Below are 18,123 nucleotides of genomic sequence, written 5' to 3'. Positions count from 1 at the left end.
TTTCATTTAATTGAATAGATGGTAACGTAAGGAGGATGATATGGCCTGGGCTGGGTAATGTGACACAGGACAGGGTTTGGAGCAGCTCGCACATCTACTGTATGATATTTCAACAGATTGATCACACAAGGGTCTCTTTTTTAAAAAACATTTGAAGTCAAAATTATATAACAGATAAAAGATTTCGAAAATTTCGATTTATAATTTTTAGTTAAAAAGTTGAAGCTTTGACTTGTCTTATGTCAAACTCTTCATTTTGGTGCGATATCCATTATTGTAATATTTAACATTACTATCTTATGACGCTGACTTTAAAAAGTCAAAGTCAACACAACTATATATACACATGTTAATAACTTGGATCAAAGTAGTCCACTATCATTTTTTTCCCTCTTGTATGAAGCTTTATGCCCACATAGTGACATGTGAGATATTAATGAAAACTGATAATAAAACTGTGAAGTTCACTTTAAAAAAAAAAAAATACACTGTATTAAATAAATAAAAAATGAACAGAGTCAGTTACAGGCAGATTGGTTCAGTTTACTAATTTAGGATTATACACCAGAAAGTGTGCACAACAATACAAAACTCACAGCAAAAAATAGACCGAATTTGACCAACATTAATCAATTCTAAAACTAATCAGGTCCTACATGAACATTATGTATATATTAGCTGATCAAGATAACTCACAATAGATATATATACATCTAGCAAACATTACAGGTCTTACAATGACAAAAATACTCACAAAAATAAATATATAGCTTTTTAGGTTTACAACACTTTAAATGTGCTTGTAACAACTGTATAACAACTATATTTAATTTATTATTTAAGTGTTTGGGTTGAATCGCTGGGTATGGCGTCACATCCCTGAGAGGGGTATATCGGGACAATAAGGATTCATACGGGTTTATCAAAAAATAAATAAGCTGAGTGCAATGAAAATAATTCTGTGGGTGTTGGTTAGACTTGATACATGTTAATGCTCTGTTGTTACTTCTCCACTGAATTATACTATTTATTTGGTTCTTTTAGTGCTGAATGTTGATATATCAGTGATGGTTGCAAGAAAGAATTTACAAACTCATCTAATATAGTATTATAGAAATCCTGAAGTGCTACTTATTTTAAAGAGGTATGGTATTGTACAAATAAATTAGACCATCTTGGTTATGCGGGTGGGTGAGGAGTTGTCTCCTGATCCAGCAGGGGGTGAGTAGGGTCATGTGCCAGGGCAGATCAGAGCGGGACAGGGCAGGACGATCAGCAGTGTCAGCAGTCCCAGTATGAGACACAGAGGACTGTGGCTCAGTGCCAACCCCAGTGACTTCCCTACAGGAACACAGTGAAGCTTATTCAAATGTTGAGCCATGCAAAGTATGATTCCTGTGTCTTTATATATCATAACAACAAACACCGTTACACTTTGTTTTTGTGTGATGTAGTCAGGAAAACACATCATCAAACATATCAGAAAAACTGATATATGTAATTGTGAAATTATTAAAGCACATATAAACAACACAATGAGTCCTGTAATGCTACAGAGATGATTTAAGAATCCTGCAGAGGCACAAAGCACATACTAGAGGAGCTACTTACAGCTGGGAAAAATTTAAATAAAACAGCTCTTGGATGATCTCAGGCAAGAAAACAAGCAAACAAGTATGGAACTGGGACACAACTTTAACGTTAAAGCTTTGAAAGAGGTTAGTTCATATTTATCAAATAAATAACATCTTTCATTAATAAGAAAAAATAAGTAATCTTCCAGAAATGACCCTTCTTTACTGTTATTAGTAACAAGAAATGCAGTGATTCACCTCTGAAGTCTACAGGCCTGTCCTCCCACGGTGTCAGCACCATAGCCAGAGCCGTCCTCTGCACATCAGACAGAGCGGCGAGCTGCTCTTCAGTTACTGCTGCAGCCTGCTCGTAGGAGAACATACCGATCTGCCTCTGGTTAAACACCACCTTGAGGAAGTGACAGACAGATAGATGGGAACAGATGAGATAAGACTCAGAGCTGTCAAGGTGAATTCACCACCAAAATTCAGTTTATATGAGCTGTGAAATGTGAAATGAAAATTGTCTCAATGTAGTGACTTTGCTTACAGCAAACTTATTAGGTGGTATCATTGAGATGGCCAGAGGTTTGATTCCTTCAATCTGCTCTTTCACCAAAGCTGACATCGCAATATCTGGGAGACCAGCTGAAAAAAGTGCAAAATAATCGCATGAGTCACAGATGCAAGGATCCACCAACGGGTGAGTCACTGCATGGATTTAGAGGGTGTCAAGAAGACAAATAATAAAATCGACTTTATCTTAAGCTTGTGAGTACATATAACATTTGACTGAGCAACACAAATAAGCTGATTATAAGAAGATCCATTTGTCAATATTGAGAAATTGAATACAGCTGTCTAAAATGCAATTAGCAACTGACTGATAAATAAAATCTTACAGTATTAGTGAATATAGGTGTGAAAATACTGAAAACCGGTGAGTGAAGCGAATGCTCACTACCTGCCAGAACTCCGATCTCAATGAAGACATCAGTTCCCCATGAACTTATGGGTCCAAAAGCAAGACTGTGGGCCAACAGTCCGACAAGAGCCAGCAGCTGCTCCTCTGAGCAGGACAGCCTCAGCTGACCCAGCCAGAGCACCGCCTTACTGCAGCCACCAGGGAGAGACACAGCACAAGGAGTGTAGGGTTGGGAGGGAAATTACGGGACTGAATATTGGCAGCAGCAGAGCTGGAGTTGGAGTCAAACATCAAGACTATAAAAGAACACATTCAAAAGGGCCTGTGAAAGTGCATTTTATCTGCTCACCTGAACTCAATGGCGTTGAACAAATTCATCTCTGTGGTTTTAGCTCCACACACAATGTATCCCATTGCCACGAGTATGCTGGAGTCAAGTTGACTTGGACTCTGCTTGGTGGAGTTTAACACGGAGGTGAACAGTGCAGCAAGCTGAGATGAGAAAAGGAGTTAAGATCCACACATACAGCCCAGTTTATTACTGTAGCTACAGCTATGTTAAATGTACGGCCAAAGCAGCTACCTGTCGATTGCTCCAGGCACTGATGGCACCCATAGAGGCGATGCTCCTTCGCTCAGTCAGTTGGAGGCTGCTCAGCTCCTCTAGCGACAGCTCTACCGCTATTCCACCCAGCTGAGAGATCACAGACTGGGAAAAGGACGCGACTGGGCCGTATATCTTCATACACACATATTATTCCAGAAGGGCCCGGTGAATATGGAGCAGACACATCTTATTAAGACCTGGACTGAGGAGGGGAACTGCTCTACAGCTTTGAATTAAATACATCTGAGACAGCTGACAGATACTTCAACCCAAAGTTAAAAAAACATATGTTTCCCCTTACTTGTAGTTTTGTATGAGTTGCCAGGTTTTGGAGTTATTGACCAAAAAACTCAAAATTAATGACTCCTTCCAGAAACCAGGACTTGGTTACTCAAGATCATCCACAGACCTTGTTGTGAACAGTTTCATGTAGGAACTATTTTCTTTCTTCTAAATCATGCCCTAACACAGAGCAGAAGGGAACATGCATCTACTCATGAATGAGACACTAATGCTTGTGAAACTACTCATTACAAGGACTACTGATTATTTTGAGTAAACGGGTCGAGAGGGATGTTGTTGAATTTTTCAAAAATGTTTTTTGGCACTTCGAGCACCACAAATGAAGCACCCTCTAGTCCCATTACACTGGAGAGAAGGCAGACATCTCAAAGTAAGTAGATTTGATTTTAGGGTGAACTGCTCCTTTAAATGGACTGAAGTAGACTACAAATGAATCTCACCTGTTTGACTTTCTTGAGCATCTGGCTGCGCTGGTAGGATGCAAGGAATGGGTCACGACCAATCAGCTCCAGACAGTTCGAGAAGGCGGACGAAGACATGCTCGCAAGGCTGTTAGAGGTCCAGGCAGAGGGAGCTGTTGTACGCAGGATCTCACAGGTGGGAACCATGGGAGTCGCTGGCAAAGGACAGAGACGCAAACATCTGATCAGGAGATGCTGTTGACATACAGCAAAAAACATCAACAAATGCTTCTCTAAGTGCTACTCCATAGTTTGACATTGGACAATAGAGCATATGCTGGTTGCTGTGACAACAAGACTCTCAAGACTCCAGGAAGTAATTGTGCTTTACCATGGAATAGTTCCACACATAACCAACTGTAAAAGCACATCCGTTTATTTTTAAACTCCAGTGTTTGTACAGATTATACAAACAAGTTATAATATGTTAGCTGGTAAGCTTTATGGGTGCCGTAGTTGGATTTTGTTACCTGTTGGACCGAGTCAGGCTAGTTCCATTGTTTGTGTTATAAACTCAGCTAACCGCAGCTAACTGCTGGCTGTAGACTTGAACTAAATGATCAGATATGAGACTGATGTCGATCTTCTTTTTTCAACCCCCCAGCAAAAAAGAAATAAGTGTGTTCATGTGATGGCAGTCTCTTTGGTTAAAGGCTCTCCTATAACTGAATTGGACTTGGTTGGAGAATCATCAGGGTTAATTCAGAGATTTTAGGAACCAAAATTATGCTCACGTGACACAAGATTTATTTTGAGGAAGCCCAGGAAAAACTGAAGAACAAGCTGTTGCTTTTCAAAAAGCTTCTTCCTCTCATTCTTGTCTAAGCAGAGTTTTCCCACATGCCCTCGTTCCCACTGTCGCTGGCTCATGAACAACTTCTCTATACGGCCAACAGTCATCAAGGCCTGTGGAAATACAAACAGCAGCACACATATTCACATGTTGAAACACGAACACACGATGACAGTCTACCAGAAAACAAGAACTTCACCGCTGCATTCTGACACCTTCTGGAGATGTGACACCTGAGGGATTTATTTACAACCTTTGTTGGCCTAACCTGACGTGGGATCAAGTAACAATCCCAGCGTATCACTATGGAATTACTGGACATTGCGGGAATCTGTTACAGGAACGAGTTGTAAAATTGACTCTTTTAACCTGAGAATTCTTTAAGATCAGTTAAAAGAAAATATAGCAGTAAACTCACAGGGGAAATCTCTTGCAGCTTGTCGTCAGGCAGGAAGAATAGAAATCGGTCCACCTGGCTGAGGGTTGTCTGGTTCCAGTTCTTAGCTGGGCTGTGAGAAAACATAAAAACTCTTCATCATCTTTCCACAGTTTCCATGTGAATAACTGGTAAGAAAAGTGTGTTAGCTTACATGTCTCACTGTATAGGTTGAGGAAATCCCACAAACACACTTTTAAAACACTCGTTAGTTGGATTTTCTCCCACGAGAAACTGGAAAGTTTGCTGATTAACTCAGCTCAAACAATGGCAAAATATCATATAAATAAAATCAAATTCATTGAATACTTTATATAGAAAATTCTCCTTCAACTGCAAAAGAACTGCTGAGATGCTTGCATGAGACTACATGTATAAGAACATACAGAGCCTGCCTGTATTTACCTGTGAATTTAAACAAAAGTACTACTAGTTCTACTCATTTTATATTATTTCAGTTATGTGTGTTTGTTATTTCTATATTACATTTTAATTTTCACATTCCTGTTATTAGTATTTTTATTATAAAATGCCGATGGGTTTTCTTTTCATTAATCCGACGCGTGCCAAGTTTCAGTAATGGCATGGTCATACTGCCTTGTTGTTGTTCTCAACACCGTCAGCCTGAGGTGATAACACTACCCGAAGACGGCAGGTTCTTGCAGGATACGAGCCACGATGTCCATCTTGCTGCTGCTGTAGCAGAGCCCCTGGAGGAAATCCACGTTCTCCGTAAAGAAGTTGCGGTCCAGCTGAATGAAAACCTCATCCACCACAAATGGAGCCATAATGCCCAGAGTACGAAATTCCTCCTCTGTGAACAACCCTGTGTACATGCCCTACAGAGAAAGAATCCACAAACCACTGATCATCCAGCTAAAACTACAAACATCTGAAACTTTGCACTGTTGGACACTTATAAATCTTTCTGAATTCAAACTGCAAATCTTATGTTTCCAACTTCCTCTTTTTTTTTAATCGCCTTTTAACTTTTTGAAACAGGAAAAGGACCCGCATGGCCATATAGTGTAGATCTACTGACCATCCTCTGCACCATTTTGTCCACCAGCAGCTCCTGTTTTGTTCTAGACAGCAAGAGAAAGTGATGAGGGTCCTGAATAATCAACCTCCTCAGGGTGTCCATCATATCTGTAGGAAACTTCTTAATGGTGCTCACCCTGCAAGCAACCACATGAACACACAGGGGCAGAAGGACACAGAAAATTGTTCATTGTATAGTCAATAAATCTTTAAATCACTTTCATATACTGCTGTTTTACCACATCTTTTCTGCCAAGAAAAAAATGTGTAGTGATTCCCTTGAAGATTTTTGACATATACTTCTTCTCAAAATGAGATTCCTCGCAATCATTTTGAAAAATGATGCGAACACATTAACGGTCAGTTGACTAATTCCAACTTCTGACTTACGGCATGGACAGGGCGATCTCAGCTCCGAGGTCTTTCAGCAGCTCAGAGAAGAACTCAAACTGATACAGCTCCTCGATCACACACGTTTTCTGTCCAGAAAACAAAGACATATGACGAAGGACACGCAGATACAGATAAACTGTATATCACATTCATTACAGACAGTAGAATGGCATTAATTTAAGCAAGTTTACCAGAGAGGTGTGAAGAGGACCAGGCTGCCGCCTGAGGAAAGTCAGGATCCTTCTCACTGAAGAAGGTGAGGAATCAACCCGAAAACGTTCCTGTAAGACTTTGCAGCTCACACCCTGACCCACAGCTCCCAGACTCCTGATTACATAAAAAGGTGAGCGTCAGCACATGCAAATATATGCACACATATGCTGTAATGCTGCAAGGTTAAAAAGAGACTGAGAAAATTAGAGCATCTGCTGCCAGAAGCATTCATACATTTTGGATAGAGACAAAGAATGAGTGCAGAAAAAAAAAATATGCCCATTAATCACAGACATGAATTGTACTTACAGGAAATCTAGGTTGATTAAGTTTGGTTTAGTATCAAGTACCACTTTGAAAATTGCTTTTGCCTGGGGAAGAAAATGGAAAAAATGTTGTGTTAGGTAGTAAGCGCTGTAACATGCTGCTTAATGCAGGCTCTGGGCTGTGTTCGTTCCCAGTTTTGATGATCAGATGCGAAGGCCATCTGATATGAAGAGAGCTTTTGTCCATTCAGACTGCCAGCCAGGATGACGTCTCAGCTTTTGCTTCTTCTTCTTAATAATTTAACAGCTAATCAAGATGCTGTCATACAAACCCTCTTGTGACAAACAGGGGAAGCATATTTAATCAGAGGAAGCACAGGGAGATCATAACACAAAGTAAAAGTCAGAGACTCAGGGTTCATTGCTTTCAAGTGTTTGTCAACTGACTAAAGACTTGATGGCCTTTTCCATCAACGGGTGAAACACTTCTATAAATTCTGTTTTGTCTCTGTTCATCTCTAAACTTCTGTTTTTTTGTGCTTATGTGAATAACATTTCAAAATTGAGGTATTAGCGCAACAGAAATGGCCTGATTTGATGTTTTTTATTTGTCAAATACTGCTTTAATTGCGAGCAAAGCTGTAAAGAGGGGCATCTTGAGGTCAAAAGGCACAAAGGGCTTTTAACAGGACAGTTTAAAATATATTTCTACTTTAAATTTATCAAGTATGTTTTTCAGACTTTCTCAAAATGTTTATTTTCTTCTTTCTTAAATACTAAATACTATTTTGGTTTTGAACTATCATTGGTATTTGATCAACCAAAACAGCATCCACACATATGCATCTGGCAAAGTCTGATTATGATGGCCTCCAGGATGTAAGATGGGCTGTATGATACCTGCTGTGTGTTCCAGGGTTTTGTGGATGCAGTGGAAATGTTGTTCACGAGCAGACGAGTCCTGGGCAGGATGCTGAGCAGGGGCGTGCAGTAGAGCAGAGGCTCCACATCATCCAACCAACTGACCACTTCTGGGAAGCCCTGGTGAGAAAACAATAAGATAATAGCCATCCTCTAACAGATGAAAACGAATCATAGAACTGAAGGTTTTCCACTGAAAGATTGGTTATTAAATATGAAATCAATTTTCATATATTTTGGCAGCCCTGAGAGGCAAAAAGTAAATGAAAGTTTTTTTGGTATATCAAAAAAAATTTCACCTGGATCATTTTTTAAGGGTTTTTTTTTTTCATCTGTGAAAATAGGGAAACATTTTTTTTGGTCTTTTCTCTGCTGCTAGTGTGTGTGTGTTGTACCCATAGTTTGGTGGAGACAGCATTGGCTTGTGGTGGGCTGAGGCCAGGTGTGTGTTGAGCCATGGCAGGCAGGGATGACAGCAGCCTGTCAGAGGTCAAAGTCAACAGGTTTTCTGTCTTCATTCCCATAATGAGGGAACCAAGCTCCTGCAGCTGGCCTGGAGCAGTCAGCTGGACAGAAAGGAGGAAGATGTGAAGGTCAGGATGTAAAGGAACTGAGAACCTCTCTGTGTCGTGTTTACATTATGATAAATTTACAGAATAACTTACAGTGTTACTTGATGAGGACATCTTGTCTACAATTATGGAAGCCTGAAAAACATAAAGAACATCAGGAAATGAATAAAAATAAATTGCCATTCAAGTGGTAACTGGAAATTTGCTGGTCTGTCATGTATTCTGTATCTACTCGCTCCAGTGGTGTAGTGGTGCATGCATATAGAAAGAAAGAAATATTCAAACCCAAGATTCTGGCTTCACCTTAACTATTTGATGGAATATAAAAGTTCTCTGGGCTTGAAGAACACCTGTCCATGCAACATAGTGTAAAAGCAAGACAACAGCTGTGAGGCTGAGGTAAAAGTAAAAGGCTCCGGTTCAGATGATTGCTGAGGGTAAAGTAACGCCCAAGTCTTTGCCTCATGAGCCATCTCACTTCAGAGGCCTGTGTGCTGAAGACTGCCTGTCAGCTGTTCCTCAGTCGTACAAGCCCCACCAGCTGCCAGGAAACTCAACCATGTACAACAAATAGATGCTTGTGTAGTGAAAGGGACTGACTAAACCCCCCACTCACTGACACCTCACAAGTTAAAAAAACGGAGTGCGCTCCTCTACCTGTGCAGGGCTGAATGAAACAGAGCTGATGGCGGGCAGGACAGCGAGCAGCTGCGACGGCGTGAGACCCTGCAGGAAAGGCGCACCCAGAGCGGGCAGGAGGGGGGCGAGCTCTGCCAGTCGAACAGGACTGAGCAAGGAGGGGACCTTTAACTCTGTGCTGTTCAGTAGCAAACTGGAGATCTGGACATAAAGTGCAGAAGAGAGAGAGAGAGAGCAGCATATCTTACAGATGCTCCTGCGAGGTAATTGTTCAGCGAAAGCAGCAACTTTTGTGTTCCTACCAGATTGCTGGGCAGACTGAGTCGCTCACGCGTGCAGTTCATAACGATGTCTCGGATGACACTGAAGATCTCAGTGTCTTTGTACAAAAGGAGATCCGCTGGGTCTGCCAGGCATGAGAGATTACGCAGCCTAAAATTACACATAACACTGCTTTAACAAAAAAAATTATTGACTGTGTGTTATTAAAACCCTTTAAAACATAACTGCAGATGAGAGAACACATTTTTAAGGTGTTGGTTGTGTGCGGTTCTTTTTGAAAATAACCATAATTACAGAAAATCTATTATACTGTATATATATGTGTTCATATTCATGTAACTATGTAATTATGGAAGCAACAGACAAGCAATCTGTTTATATGATATTAACAGGGTTCAACATGTACCTGAAATGAAAATTAAATTAAACCAAAGGTCAGTGTATTTTCACACATTATATCTGAGGTTATACCTACTGAGCTGGGGTCTATTAGACAGTCTACATGGACAGAAAAGTTGGAGGTTTCTCCATATAGTCATTCCCAACCTGGTAAAATCCTGAGCTGTCAGGTTTCTGTAGGTGCTGATGATGCTGTGAGCTACGAATTCCTGTTTCAGAGGCGTGAGGGTGTTTCTCTGCAACACTTCCAGCCCGTCCAATAGCTGTGGAAAAACATGATAACAGGAACACAGTAATGTCACTTCAATTTTCTTAAATAGCAACCATGTTTTTCTAAACAAGCCCCCAAAAAAATTCAACCTGTGAATCCATATTTTATTTTCAAGTGATTTAAAAAAAAAAAAAAAAAGCCCAAAGTCGGTTGTTATAAAAGGACTCAGATCTGTGAAATACAGCAATAGTAGAATTTCTGTCTGAATATGTGACACTAAATGTGTGTCTACTACTTGAATGTGGTAATGACAAAGATCACTGATCTTAAAATGGTGATCATAAAATATGAAATAATTCTGAATCATAAACTTATGCAAAGAGAGTTTGCTTGGCTCTGTTGTTATGTATGACCAACTCTAAAGCTCACTCATTAACACTTTATATCACATTTTTTATTATAAACCAAAGTGTGAATATAACTATTTCATAGTTTCATTGTGGGTTGGAACAAACTTAAACTAACTGGCTGGTGGTTGGAGCCAAACAGACATGAGAGTTGATTAATTCTTCTAATCTAACTGTAGAAAGCAAACCAACATATCTCATAAAATTATGTACAGTTCTTTAAGACCTTCTTTTTAATTCACAGTTGAGTGCTGAAAGGTCAGTAACCCCTTTGTCTTCAGGTCATTCTTAATTAATGTGTTCCTATCTTTACTTATTGAACATTAGCTACAAGCACATGACACACATTGGTGGTGACAGAGAAAGAAAAGGCTGTCTGGCCTTTCTTTTGACCAGTATGTGACAAGTAGCTCCTCTGTGAGCCTGAAGCTAATTGGACTGACAGAGTTCTGACTTCTCAGGTTTCCCAGCCAGGTGTCAGAGCTCAGAGGGCTGTTACCTGAGCAGGTGAGAGGTGTTGGAAGTTGTGGAAGGGCAGGTAGGCGATCAGGTTTCCAGTGTCCCTGATCAGCGACTGATGACCTCCTGTGATGCTGGAGGGGGGCATAGCTTTGCTGTACCACATGCCAAATGCCCATCGCTGATCAGGAGTCATTTGCCACAAGTTTCTGTTAATGGTCTCCCTCCTTTGGGAAAAAAAATCAAACAGTTTTGTTTAAATTTGTGTGATTTATTTCAACTGCTGCTTTCCACTCCACTTCTATTAAATATGTGCAAAATATTTTTGGCCTACTTTGAAAGATGGACCAGGTAAAAATAATTTTGCCGGGACTGTGGGAAATGTTCTTACTCTTCACTTTCTTGTTGTGAGTTAGATGAAAAGATTAATACCATTCTTCTCTCTCACTGTTAAAAATGAATCTACAGGCAAGCACCTATAAGGTTAGTTTAGCACAACTGGAATCAAGGAGCCTTCCACCACATAAGTAACACTACATTATACCTCTTTTGTTTAATATACACTCTAAAGTCATAAATTAAATTGTGCTCAATTCTGACTGCTTTTTGAGTGTTCACTTATTTGAACATTAGGGAAATTAGTTGTAAGAAACATCCCCATGTCAAGCTGAAAATACTCTGAAATGTTCTGTTCTAATCAAATGAGTCTCACACACACACACACACACACACACACACACACACACACACACACTATAAACCCCATCTAGACTGAAATCTAGTCAGTGAACTAGTTTCCTTTACTTTCTATGCATAGTTGATGTTCCTGGCACTTCAGGGTGCAATGACACATCACTTCTCACAGAGGTCTGACACCAGGTGGAGGCATAATGTGTGTATCAAAGTGAGACTGCATGATTGTGCACAACTGAAAAACACAGTTACCGCATTGTTTGACTGATATAAATAACACTAAGTAGGATCTCTTTTGCTGCTAAGTGAATCTAAACCTATCGCAGGTGTCTGACAGAATATTCAGGATGTGAACATGTACATTCGGTCTCATCATAATTATCTTGCCACTGTTAGTCAGGAGTTTTACCTTTGTAACCGACATGCATGGGGATCAACAGCTCCTCTAAACATGTATTCTTAAACACACAATTTCACAAAGTACTCTAACAGCTGACTCAGTTGGAGCTTTTGACAAAACATCTGCTGGCAATGTGCATGAAGAAGGGAGGCAATTTTGAAGATGAAAACAAAGAGGAACACAAAAAAAACAATATGCACGTTCCTTTGCTAATAGCATTGCGCAAAATATTCCTGAATATTAAAGAACTTCACAAAAAGGGCGAGAAACTGTCCTCATCATTCTCACGCAAGTGCAACAAACAAATACTTCTGTTAGAATAGGTGACTCAATAATCATTAATAAATTTGCCTTATAACAATGACTATTGGGCTGAAAACTAACAAATATGGGCTATCAGAAATGACTGGTTGACAGCATCACTTACACATTGCCGTTGTTCTGCAGTGAGGGCAAAGCTTGGATGTCAGCTGGGGAGGCTGTAGCCAGCAGGGGAGCCAACTCAGGGAAGAGACTATCATCTTTTACCAGGTGGGTCTGGAACAGCACTGACACCATGGTGGACAGGTACTTATCAGGCAACTGGCAAACAGAAGCAAAGTGCAGTTCTGTGTTGGCAAGAATGCGAGACTGTACTGCATACAAACGCTGTAGCAGTGAAACAGAGAAGCAAAAGATTTCAGGAGGAAACAGCAAGAGACTTCTGAATGTCATTAGAGTAGGTTTCACATGGATGTGTAATGGTGTGCTTATTCACCTGCAGTGTATCCTTGTTTCTGCTGTAGTACTGAAGAATCAGTCTGACTGTGGTGACGTGAGCTGCACTGAGCACCGACCTCAGGCTGCTCAGTGGTATACTAAAGTATTCCTGGACATATAACCATCATGAGGAAATGAATATGAAAAACACAGACAGTAAAGACACAAATGATGCAAGGATGTCTACAGAAACAAGCCTAAAAGACTATAGCGGGCCATGCTAGCAGCTGTGTGAGATTGTGGTTAAGCACTGCTGTCTAAATGGTGATGTCTGCATGCTAACTTGTGCTAAGCAGATATAATATTTACTGCGTTCACCATTTTAGGTTGCTGTATTAGAACATAATAGCACTAAACTGAAAGTACAGCCAGGGGATCCCCAAAGTTAAGTAACACTGCCTGGGACCATGAATGTTGGCACCATCTGTTGACATATTATCATGGTATAAGTAAAAGGTTTATCCTACTTATGGCACTAGGATTAGTCAAAGGATCAGCAAAGTCAGTTACGATTCATCTTCTAAGGATCGTGAATGTTGTACAAATTTTTATGGAAATTCATCCAACAGTTGTTGTGATATTTCAGTCTGGACCAAAGCAGTGTACTAACCAACAGATTCCCTTACGTTAACATTAAAGCTGTGGTTTAAAGTCACCTTAATGACGAAGAATTCATCACTGGTCAGGTCTCTGGCCGTCTGCATCAATTTCGTTAAGGCCCTCTACAGAAGGGAAACACACACACACATAACACAGGGTTGTGACATTGTTAACAAAGGGATTAGTGGTACCATATAATCTGGGAGTCTGTTTTGACACATTATTGTAATTGTCGAATCAAGTGTAAGGCAGTAGAGATTACACCCAGAGGAAGTCATTCATTATGTCGATATCCATGACAGGAGTGTAACCGTACACCAGCTGTAGGCTGGCTGTACACTGGAGGTCAACTGCTATACAACCACACTAATGGTAACTGATATGGATGAATAATTAGATAAGCTATAAAGTCAATGAATTGTTGTACAGAGAAACTGATTGAGCTCTATAAATAAAATATGTGGGAGAATCTTGATTCAAAATATGATTAACCTGCAGAAAAATGTGCTAAAATATGTTAATTGATTAATTCTCACTGACCAATGGATCCCAGTTCATCCATACAGTATTAATAATAAATACAAAGACAAATATATGAAACAGTGGTGGAATGTATCCACATACATTTACTTCACTGCTGTACCCCAGTAGAAATTTGAGGTACTTTACTTAGATATTTCATTCCATGCTATTTTGTACTTATACCACTTCCAACACCAATAGCAAGTTATGTTTCTTTTTAAGCAAATACTGTACATTGAAACTACCAACCCCAAAGCACTGCAGCAAGACCCTCTTTTTGTCAAAGTTGCTTTCCCTCTCGAGATAGCGAACAATAGACGCTAACACGTGCCCTCTGATGTTCTCAGTGACATGCAGCGAGGTGTTCTGGACCTCCTCCAGGGCCAACAGGATCACCACAGTCGTGCTGACGGCTTGATCCAACACAGTGGCCACAGGTGGAGTCAGCAGATTCTTCACCCTGGACTCCATACTCTCCACCCAGCAGCGCACCATCATCTGCAGGGCCATATTCTGACTGGCCCCAGGCTGGCAGGCTGAGGTCAGGTCAGCGGAGCAGGTCCAGTTGAACTGCCTCAACAGGCTTTTGGCCAGGCAAAAATTAGACTCTGCACTGGTGCTGTTGTTGGTGGTGGAGGTGACAGTGGTGTAGTTGGTGTAGGTGTTACACATGCTGGCCACCCACGCACTAGACGGCTCATGGGACAGCAAAAAGAGAAGACCAGCATTAGGGCAGATAGAGGAGACAAAATTGGCCTGGTCACGCTCCCAGCATAGAGTCAGGAGTGCTGCGTCTGGAAGAGACAAGATCCAGCTGGAGTACTGGCACTGCTCTGCGGGGTGGAATCCAGTCAGGCCTCCATCTTGTCCTCCACTTCCTCCAGGAGTTATCCCTGGATTTGAATGGTTAGCACAGTGCTGTATTAACCAGGTGTTGTCCTGATTGGCCAACAGGTTCTGGAGGACTGTATCATTGGCGCAGACTTTGGAGGTGAAGTTAAGGCGGTCGATCTCAGCGCAGAGAGCTAGTTCAGTCATGTCCACAATGATGGGACGTGTCCACTCAGAGTACTTGCATACCTGAAGAACAGATAATGAATTCAACATCAGAACACAAATTCTGTAAAATAATATTTTAGCTTGTTTTCTGTCATGGTTTTCTGTTCTCGGTCACGTCAATAATACTACTGCCTTTAGTTTTTTGTTGTGCATATGAACATGAGCGCATAAAGAGTCCAAAACTCATATATTGGGAAGTGTGGTTGTACACAGATTCAAACAATACACTCATTGTCCATGTATTCATTCTGGTTTCCTTTTAAGTCAAAAGACTACACCCAAGTAGCCAATGGATTCATTCACCTTTTTACTTCAGTTCTCCTGACTACTCATTGCTATGGGTCTGACAGCCTTTTCACATGTCTGGAATTATATGGTCTGTAACTTGTGCTGATGAAGATCCTCTTACATTTGTCTATGTCTAGTCTAAATGAGACTTCAAATTAGGATCCTTTTTTGATAAGACTTTGGATACAGATCAGTTCAGGTAAAAAAAAAACAAAGAAAAAACCCACCTGTGGTAACACTGCTGTTTCCTCTATTTCATCTATGTTGGTGCAGACCGATGTTAACCATTGGTTCTGGGGGTTTTGTAAAAGCTTTTGAAACACAGATGATTTGCAGCAGACATTCTTCTGAAAAGCCAGCTGATCATATTGCCAGCAGAGGCCAACCACTGAATCGTCCACTTGCCGTTCTCCCCACGTGTGGTAGTCGCACCAGCCTGCAACGTCGAAGGGCTGGGTCGGCTCAGAGGGTATGAGGCTAAGAGAGGTGTTGCAGTGATCTTCAAGCCAGGCATTTGCAGCGTTGCGCAGCAGGATATTTAGAAACGTTTTGTTGGAACAAACCGCTTGAGTAAAACCACTGTTATCAAGGCGGATGCACTTGGACAAAACATCAATGGTAATTTGTTTCACATCATGCCACTCTGAGTAACGACAAGAGTCTAACATAAATGAATTCATGTCAGGGAGTGGTGGTGGTAGGGGCATGTTTGTACAGTTAGGCATAAGCCGCACATTTTCAGGGTTGGAGAATAAAAGCATGAAGAAACCTGTGTGCTCACAGATGAGTTTGATCAGTCTGGGTCTGTCCAGACTCATGCAGAACTCCAGTAAGGCAGGGTCCACGGGGACTGATGGCTGGTCAATCCACTGCTCATAGATGCAGAACTGGCTCACCATGTATCCAGGGTCTGCAGAGGAGTTGCCACAGTATCCATACAGCCAGCTGTTCATCTTATCCGAGAGCAGCTTTTGCATCAACAAAGCATTGCTACACACCTGCCTCACAAACTCCTCACGTTCATTATCACTGCACAGTGACACGAGGACAGCGTCCACTGCATTGTTTTCTAACCAGCTGTTGTAGTTACAGGCGAGCTGTTTGAGGTTGGAGGCTTCTCTGGCTACTCGAAGGAGGGGTTGAGTGTCAAATGCAGGAGTGACAGCCAGGGGAGGCTGTGCGTTCCCAACACCACAGTCAGACGACCGGCTGAGAAGTGGGGACACCAGTGCTTGAATAGCATAACACATGTTGCTCCACACCTTCTCCATTTGGGTGGGACTGAGGGAGCTCAGTGCCTGGCAAAAGGTGGGCACTGATGTAGAGGATCCCACTCTTGAGCCCTTGAGGATGTCAGCACAAAGTGTGTCATTGAGCCTGGCTAGATTGTGACGATCGCACTTTAGCAGGATGTCGGGGTTGTTATCAGTGGCCTCTGACGTGCTTCGTTGGAAGGGGACACTGGGAGGATTCTGGCACTCTGTCCCTGGATATGTGCACAGAGACTGTTCTGGAGTCAGCAAGATGTCCAGGAAGATGTCAATAATGGAGCTACTGAAGGACCAGCTCACATTGTTCTTCATCCCCCTAAACAAAACAGGTATTTGATCATTATTCCAGATTGTTTCAATAAAAAAAATGTATGTTACTTCACAGAGACATGACAACAAGTTGTGTGGGGGAAGCTGTGGCCTAGAGGTTGGAGAAGCGGCTTGTGATCGGAGGGTCACCGGTTCGATTCCCCTACCGGACAGGCAGGAAAAATTTGGGTGTGGTGGAGTGATTAATGCGAAAAAAATGCTCCCCCCTCCATTAGCTGGCTGATGTGCCCTTGAGCAAGGCACTTAACCCCCCAATATGCTCCTCGGGCACTTGATGCTGCCCACTGCTCCTGTGTGTGTTTCACTGCATGTAATTTGCTGGGTGTTGCATGTGTGTGTTCAACTAAGGATGGGTTAAATGCAGAAGACAAATTCAGTGTGTGTATGTAAAAATATATATACTGTCAATAAAGCTGATTCTTCTTCTGTTGACATTCAGCATTTCTGACTAAAACACATTATGTGAGCGCTTGAGATGAATGTATTTCCTCTCTCATAAAACATTATGAAAAGGCAGTTTTTTATTTTAGATCCCACATTGTTTACATCTGCGTTTGCTAGGCTGCACTTTTCTTCTTTGCTGCTTCTTTGTATGTTTCTGCCATGAAGTTAAGTTTCTTACAAAACTCACCTTGGAAGTCATAGTTGACTTCTACCTTAAGTTTTTATATACAGAGTTGTGTACAAAAATATTTTCTAACATAATTGTTAATTGTTTGCAATGAAGATTCAAACTGAAGAAGCACCTCAGTTCTGAGTCATGTCATACTGTCTATGGAAACCTGCAGCATTAATGAGCGTTGCAGCATCCACAATCACAAAAGTGTGGAAACCCACTCTTACAAACATTGCTCCATAGCAGTACTAATGGTCAGGGCTGCTTTAATACCGAAAAAGTGAATTTCACTTATGACTTACCACATAATGAGCTGCTTGAGATCTCCTGCAGAACAAGTGGGCAAACAATTTAATACGCATAAAGAATTTGATTTGTAATAAACTGAATATCACACAGCACAGCATTAGAAAATTAAGTTTATACTCGAAAAAAAAATGTTTTACCTTGTTCACAGGTCTCTTTTCCATCTAAAGATGGTATTCTAATTCCAAACTGTAAACCTATTTGGACATATTCCATTGGTACTTGGAGTAACGTTGCCATAAACTCTGAGACATATTTGACCGCTGCATCCACAATGTTGCTCACAGCGCTCATCAAATTCCCAGAAAGAGGGAGACTCGACAGGATGTTTACAAATGGAAGCTGAAAACCATTTAATGCTGCAGTCGCCGATTCCC

At 41.2% G+C, this 18,123-nt stretch overlaps 1 protein-coding gene across 1 annotated transcript; it reads right to left on the bottom strand.

Annotated features, from left to right (window-relative positions):
* Nucleotides 1–531: 531 nt before the first annotated feature.
* Nucleotides 532–16,806, bottom strand: strc1 (stereocilin 1). The gene is made up of 26 exons (XM_046398995.1): nt 15,451–16,806; nt 14,126–14,956; nt 13,411–13,476; nt 12,753–12,863; nt 12,423–12,577; nt 10,943–11,129; nt 9,973–10,088; nt 9,447–9,576; nt 9,163–9,345; nt 8,599–8,640; nt 8,329–8,499; nt 7,913–8,053; nt 7,056–7,117; nt 6,725–6,860; nt 6,531–6,619; nt 6,142–6,277; nt 5,742–5,938; nt 5,082–5,172; nt 4,605–4,776; nt 3,850–4,025; nt 3,083–3,238; nt 2,849–2,991; nt 2,539–2,687; nt 2,125–2,222; nt 1,833–1,983; nt 532–1,341 (listed from the first exon to the last, which is right to left on the bottom strand). Exons 1-26 carry the CDS (start codon nt 16,804–16,806, stop codon nt 1,232–1,234), a joined length of 5,355 nt encoding a protein of 1,784 aa, XP_046254951.1. The 3' UTR covers nt 532–1,231.
* Nucleotides 16,807–18,123: the final 1,317 nt, after the last annotated feature.

Source organism: Scatophagus argus, chromosome 1, assembly GCF_020382885.2.
Source record: "Scatophagus argus isolate fScaArg1 chromosome 1, fScaArg1.pri, whole genome shotgun sequence".
Taxonomy (NCBI): Eukaryota; Metazoa; Chordata; class Actinopteri; family Scatophagidae; genus Scatophagus; species Scatophagus argus.
The sequence above is the reverse complement of the archived record's forward strand: the minus strand, read 5'-3'. Positions and strand labels throughout refer to the sequence as shown.